The 7130-nt window shown below is 41.0% G+C and overlaps 1 protein-coding gene across 1 annotated transcript; it reads left to right on the forward strand.

Annotated features, from left to right (window-relative positions):
• The first annotated feature begins 213 nt into the window (after positions 1 to 213).
• On the forward strand, positions 214 to 5454 carry LOC115198555 (transcription factor Sox-19b). Its single transcript, XM_029760572.1, has 2 exons — positions 214 to 1566; positions 3669 to 5454. Exons 1-2 carry the CDS (start codon positions 938 to 940, stop codon positions 3913 to 3915), a joined length of 876 nt encoding a protein of 291 aa, XP_029616432.1. The 5' UTR covers positions 214 to 937; the 3' UTR covers positions 3916 to 5454.
• The last annotated feature ends 1676 nt before the right edge of the window (positions 5455 to 7130 follow it).

Consider the following 7130-nt stretch of genomic DNA (forward strand, 5'->3'; position numbering starts at 1 on the left):
GTATCCTTGTATAAAATAGCCTAAAAATTATTGTCTTGAAATGATGATGAAAACAAAAGTCGATTAAATATGTTAAAATGTATTCATGTTTGATCATTTGTTTACATTTGGTCCGTTTTGCTCGTAATCGTGGAAGCACAAAAAGTAAAACGAGTTTATGAACATCCATTCATGCGCATGCTGGCTGTGTGCCAAACTGCCAATGGCATGATTTTTAAACTCTTTATTCTAAACAATTAGAGCAAAATTCACACTTTTAAATGAGTGTATGCGGGATTATTACTTTTCTCATTGAAAAGCACCCCGTCCCTCTCACACACTTTCTATCGCTCATCAACAAGTGCTCTCCACTCCTCAGTGCCTCCAGCACATGCAGCTCGCGCCCCCTCCTATAGTTAAGCAAATGAGCGCGCGCACGGGGAAGCCTATCGCGCTCGGGGATTGGTCCGGACCCTTCGAATACAATTATCTCCTGAAAAACCGCACGATTGAAATGGAATCACTTTTTTTTGTCATCACGCAGGACTCTTCAGTTTACAGAATTGTCTCTACAGGTGGTTGTTTGAAACCCTGCGCAGAAAGAAATAGGCTTACAGACTGAAGGGTTTTTAAATTATTATTTTTTTTACAGCTCAAACAATTCCTTAAACATTTTATCGTTGAGTTTTCTCTCGCTTGATTATTTATGTAGCCTAATGTCCGCTTCACACACCGACTCGTAATTTATTCCCCGTTGTTCGAATCGGGTGTCTTCTAATTAGTTGATTTGGAACACTGTGTGCATTCGGTTTCCACTTGTCATTCTAGAACGGGAAAACCACCCGGGCAGAAGTCGACAGGTAAGGTGACAAAGGCTGTGACTGTTTACTTCGTTTTTTTAAATTCATTTTAACTTGATTTATTTTGAACTGAGACACTTAACAAGTTCCAGACAACTATGTATAACATGATGGAACACGAGTTGAAGCCCTCTGGGCAACAGCAGTCGCACCAAACCGCCATGTCTCCGGTCACCGGCAACTCTCACCCGGGGTCCAAATCCCTGTGTCCTCCGGGCGGGGACCCCATGGACAAGGTCAAAAGACCCATGAACGCCTTCATGGTCTGGTCTAGGGGCCAGCGCCGCAAGATGGCCCAGGAGAACCCCAAGATGCACAACTCTGAGATCAGCAAGCGGCTGGGCGCCGAGTGGAAGCTACTGACTGATGCTGAGAAGCGGCCATTCATTGACGAAGCAAAGCGCCTCAGGGCGGTGCACATGAAGGATTACCCCGATTACAAATACAAACCACGCCGTAAATCCAAGCCCCTGCTCAAGAAGGACAACCAGATGGGAAAGTACCCTCTCTCTGCCGGGAACCTGCTGGCTGCGGCCGCTGCGCAGGGCCAAGGTGGGAGCCCCAGGATGGAGAGTTACGGGTGGGGCCCGGCGGGTGGTTACGCCGGGATGCAGAGCGAGGCCCTGGGCTACACTCAGCAGCTGCACCGCTACGACCTGTCCGCGCTCCAGTACCCCCAGGCCATGACCGCAGCACAGACCTATATGAACGGCGCCAACACTTACAGGTAGGATATGCTCCAGTTCTAAATTCCATTCCGCATGTTCTGATTCTAATGCCTAATTGAGAAGGACAGTGTTTTATAGCTCATGTAAATCCAGTTTTGATAACGAGAGTTTAATGACAGTGCTCGCTCGCCAGTTGCCACCCTTGTAATCTGACACCTGCATTTACTGAGTTTATTAGGTATTGTATGAAAAGGTCACCCTCAATACTTAACTTACCTCAACACTTGAAAGCTTGTACCCTTTTATATAGCCTAGACAACGTTTCTTTTCTGATTTGGAACCAACTATAAACTTGTCAGTGGATCGGCAGACGGAAGTTTGCAAATTGCCGTTTTCTCGTTGTTGTGATAAGATTTGAGCTATTCTGAACAGACACCCACTTTCTCTGCTTTAAACCAGTGGTTGCTGCAGAATCAATGTTGCACTAAATCAAGACTTATTGTTAAATCACATTACTTTAGGCCCAATTATTTGAAGAGCAGTTTATCACAAAGGATATAGCCTGCTGTTTTAATGGACCATAAATTATTAATCGCCCAACATGGGACAAATTATTTAACATTACTTCTGCATTTTAATACATTTTAGTAGTAATGCAGTATACAATCAGTACAGGTCCAGCCAGCTTCACGCCTTGTCAGTGTATTTCTAAATGTATGTGTCAGATAATGAGCATGATGGGTTTTGAATTACTTGAGTTGCTCAAATTTTGTTATTAAACACTTGTTTGTTAAACACCTCCAACATTCCCACTCACACACATTTGATTAATTTCTGTGAACATTTATAATCTGATTGGCAACAAACACATGGGGCCTAACTGGATTTGCTTGTTTAAAACTAAGATGAATTAGAACCCATGTCATGACTCACAACTCTCACCCATCCAGCACAGAGCCATAACTTTTGTTTTGTCTTTCTCCCAATTGTTGTTTTTCAGAAGATTACTTTGTATTTTTGTTTTTCAGAAATGCTAAATATACTACACATTTTTAAGGATAAAGTCATAAAAAAAAGGTTGACCTGTCATTTAACCTATAATTTATTAAAACATTCTACCTTATGTCTTTAGAACTTGGGTTAATATTTTATACAATTTTGTTTTTACCTTTTTTTATTTTACCAGGCTAGTCTCATCGAGATTAAAAGTCTCTAACAAGAAACCGGGCCAAAATAACAGCGCGCCTTTTTCATACCTGCAACACAACACAAAGCACTGCAGTTTTAAAAACATCAAATTGGTTAGGTGTAGGTTGTTTACTTGTTTTCATGCCTGTGGATTGTAGAGCATGTGTAGAGGCCCACTCTATGGGAAAGCTTTGTGTGGTCCTTTACCCACAATCCTCTAGTCCGCATCAGTGCCTTCTTCTCCCAGGCCTCTTGCAGAGAGACACCAGTGATTCATTTAGTTTCATTTTAATATTTTTTTTGAATAATTAACACATTCACATCACTTTTTCATGCTTCCAATGTAAAATAATTCCTCACCCTGATATCGTTAAGCGCCTTTAGTTGGTTTATGAATTCTTTGACTGAGAATGTCTGCAGTTTGCTTCATGGTGCTGTAGTTGGTAGCTTAACTAGTCTGGACCTGTCCAGTCCCCAATCCCTATCCCATGCTGTTTGTAAACAGACAGGGTGGATTCCATGGGCTCTCCCTCAAGGTGACTCATTGCTGGTCACATCAGATCTATGCATGTCTGTCTGCACCCAGTATAATCTATTGCAAGCCCCTCTTCTGACTCATGCAGGTGTAATTATTTAATTCAGATGGGTCGGTCTTGGAATCAATATGAATCTGCACTCTTTTTATTTGACAAATCCACTCCAATATTCCAAAGAAAATACTGAACTTGTTGCAAATTTAAGATGAAACTGAAAAATTGGACACTTCATAATCGGTCCGTTCTTTACGACATGTTTCGGATATAAATGATTTGTATTGAACTGAGTAGACATGATTGTCTGCCATGTAGAATAGCGCAGACCCGATTAGACTGTGTTGCACGTCTACCTGACAATTTAGTGGCGTGGCCTGACATGGCATACTGTAGCATAACATTCATATAATTTAGTCAATAACAGCATCTTTCCTCCTCAGCCCCATGTCTTACAGCAGCAGCCACCAGCAGCCCAACCCAGTCATGTCCATGGTGAAGCCAGAGCCAGTGTCGCACTCCCCGACTGGTGGACCTAACCACCACCGCGGGCCTCTCCAGGGGGACCTGAGGGATATGATCAGTATGTACATCCCCGGGGGGGACACCAATGACCCTGTCTCCCAGAGAGGAGGCTACAGCGTCCAGCAACACTATCTCAGTGGGACTGTGCCTCTCACTCATATCTAGGGATTGGTGGGGATAGTGACTGGGACTCAATGTGAGTGTGCTGGCTTGGAGAGGCACAAGGACACCACTCATGTCACATGCTGGGCACAACATTGTCAGACCCACTCATTATGGTCCCGTGTTGCGTTATAAAAAACAGTGACTTTATATAAAAAGGTTATTTTTCTACCTCTGCATTTTGACTACAATAATGAGCCCCCCCTCGTCCATCCCGTCCTCTGTCCCAAGACTAGGTTGTTTCGTTCAGTCGCCCATCCACTTCTAGGACGGAGACCCTTCTCGATTAACTTCTCATTATGACGGGCTGCTGTACTGTACATAGACTTTATGATGATTAAATGTTTGTTTGTGTGCATATATATTTTTTCCCCTCTTTGACAAAAACTGAGCTTGACATCACAAGCTTCCATTCAAAAATGCCCAGGCCCCTATGTATGTCACAAAGCACGTGACTAGTATGTTCACAATTGTTCCATTGTGTTCTGTCTCCTGTTATTGTCCTACTGGCACAGTAGTGTCGGCCCCTCGGGTTGATCGGTAATCATAATGAACTAAACCAACTGGGAGGGAGACACAGGTTGTGTCCCAAATGGCACCCTATTTCCCCATATAGGGGTCTACTTTTGACCTGGGCCCTGCATGGTCAAAAGTAGTGCACTATAAATGGAATAGGGTGCCATTTGGGATGCAGCAACAGAGGGGCCCCACCACGGGAACGCAACACTAGGAACTGGGTCAGTCAATCACTATCCTCCTAAGGCCAGTGACATACAAATCACATGACCCACAACAAGGATTCTGAGGATTGCGATTCCTGAACTGGTTTTGTTTGTGTGGCCCAATGGGGCCTCTCTCAGAACGGAACATCACAAATCAACTAACCGCTTGCTAGTGCAGTGAAATGGGGGAGACCAAGGGAGAAATGCACAGAGTAACTTGAATGAAGTGACTTATTTTTTTAATATACAATTATGGCCACTTGGTGCCTTCTACTGCTTTGTGAGTAAGCGTGCTTGTTTTTAAAGCCAATCCAATTTCATAGGATGACATGGTATAGTCTGGACAATCTTATGAGTTCATTGGATCCAATGGAAACAAGTATGTGAGATGAACGGGTGTGTTTAGTAGTACTGTATACCCAAACCCCATACCAATACATTTTGGTTTGTCTTCAACTTTCTTTTCTAAGTTGAAGGAAAATCCACTCCAATTCTTTTGCTATTTTTTTTTTCATAAGTCCAATGTTGATACAGTCCCCAAATGTTTTGCATGTCAGCAGTCAAGTTTTCAAGTTATATGATTTTCAAGAAGAAGAGTGTCACTTGCCACATTATGTGTTTTGTATCATGTAGCAAGTGACAATTTGCTTCTAGAAAATCATAAACTTGACTGCTGACATGCAAAACATTTGGGGACTGTATCAACATTGGACTAATAAACAACATGCCAATAGTTTGGGATGTCCTGTAACATAAACCCTTTGCTGCTGCAATGAGTTTTACATTTGACAATGTAATTGTTTGCATTAGTCATCCATTTTTTTTTTTTTTTTTTACTTGTTTTGTAAATGTTAGGAGTTGTCCCAAGTTCTTAATGTTTATTGTTCAGATACCCCTGTTGTATTCTGCAGGTTTTAACTGTTCATAGAATACTCTTAACTGAATGACATTTTATACAAATGCTGCATTCTATTGAATTTAATTTTTTACAAAATGCATTTGAATGATTTTTCTCTAGCTCGGCAAATGTTTGTATGGATTTCTACTTATCCAACCAAGCACCGTTACTACATTCTGCCTGGGCAACTAATGGTAGAGAATAAAATCTATTAATTTTACAATAAATGTCTCGAGCTTCTCAGTTTCATATTTGAGTTGCCTGCTGCTTAATAAGGTCTTCAGATAACACATTCCACTTTCCTTTTATACTTCTACAAAATGACTGACAAAAGGAGTTGGCATAAAGTTTTGTCTCAAGTTTCCTGTTGTAACAAGACTTGAGGGTTAAATTTCATTTGTCTCAGTTCCATCTGACAACACCCTTTAACTAATTTATGAATAGTAAACCAGTGCTGCTAAAAGTTAGAATCAATTTTTGAATTATTTGCAGTCTGAAACTGCAAGTGGGTACATTTGTAGGCTGTGGAAGTGGTAGAACCACATAAAATTACAACCATTCTGGAACTGTCATGTTCCAACAGTCTCTTTTTAGTATTGTACAATCCACTAAACAACTTGCATAAAGGGAATGCATCAAATTATTTTTGGTTGGGTTTAAATACTATAATTTATATGAAAGGAATAATGAAACATGAATGTTTATTGCAATCCAAGTGTGACACTTAACTTTTTTTTAGAATGTATTTAGTTGTCTAATCCTTGTTTGAGAGTCTTGCAACTTTTGATGTGCATTGTGTATAAATAAGCAATTTTTAAGGCCCCTGTACTAAGGGTATTTTTGTTAACTCATTTTCATATGTGGCATGGATGACAAGTATTAAAACGTTTTTAAATCCTCTGGTCTCCAAATATATTCCTTGCATGTTTTCAGCCGTTTTTTGCGACATTTTAAGCAATTTAATTTTGTTCTTTAAACGTTTACATTTTAGAAATGCACTCTTTTGTAAAAAAATTTTGAATCAGTATAGCATTTTCAGAAAGATGACGCACCATTTATAGGCTATTCTTTGTGACAGTATGCATAATGCGTAGATTACATGTCAGATTGGAGGTCGATTCATCGAAGGTTTTTGATATGGGACTTATTTGGAGCATATTTTGTCGGGCAAAGTTGTTGAGAAATAAGAGCATAATACAGGCTCTAAAAAATGCAATTATTTAATCCAATATTTTAAAACCAGCCAAAGTGACTGCTAATGTTTTACAACGCGTTATCAATTGTTCCTATTCTTCAATTTTGGCCGCTCAGCTGTTTGAGTGACCTCATCTGTCCGCGATCATTACAGAAAATAACCATAGGCCTGACATCAGGCGCTCAATCAAAACGAGCCGGGTTTACGTTTAAACAGTGGCACCACAGGTGGACACTATTATACTTGGGGATGCTTAAAATAAAACTTCGGAAGGAGGCGGACAAAACGTTTGGGGAGATGGGACAGAGGCGTCCGGGGTGTAGGAGAGGCGCGGGGGGGTAGAATGATTTAGGGTCGATCATTTACTTTTCTCCCCGTCTTTTAAATTTCACTTCTCCCCCCT

Source organism: Salmo trutta, chromosome 8 (assembly GCF_901001165.1).
Source record: "Salmo trutta chromosome 8, fSalTru1.1, whole genome shotgun sequence".
Classification (NCBI taxonomy): Eukaryota; Metazoa; Chordata; class Actinopteri; order Salmoniformes; family Salmonidae; genus Salmo; species Salmo trutta.

Coding starts and splice junctions, on each gene's coding strand:
- LOC115198555 (XM_029760572.1), top strand. CDS start 938: ATGTATAACATGATGGAACACGAGTTGAAGCCCTCTGGGCAACAGCAG. Junction 1,567..3,668: donor AACGGCGCCAACACTTACAG/GTAGGATATGCT, acceptor TTTCCTCCTCAG/CCCCATGTCTTACAGCAGCA.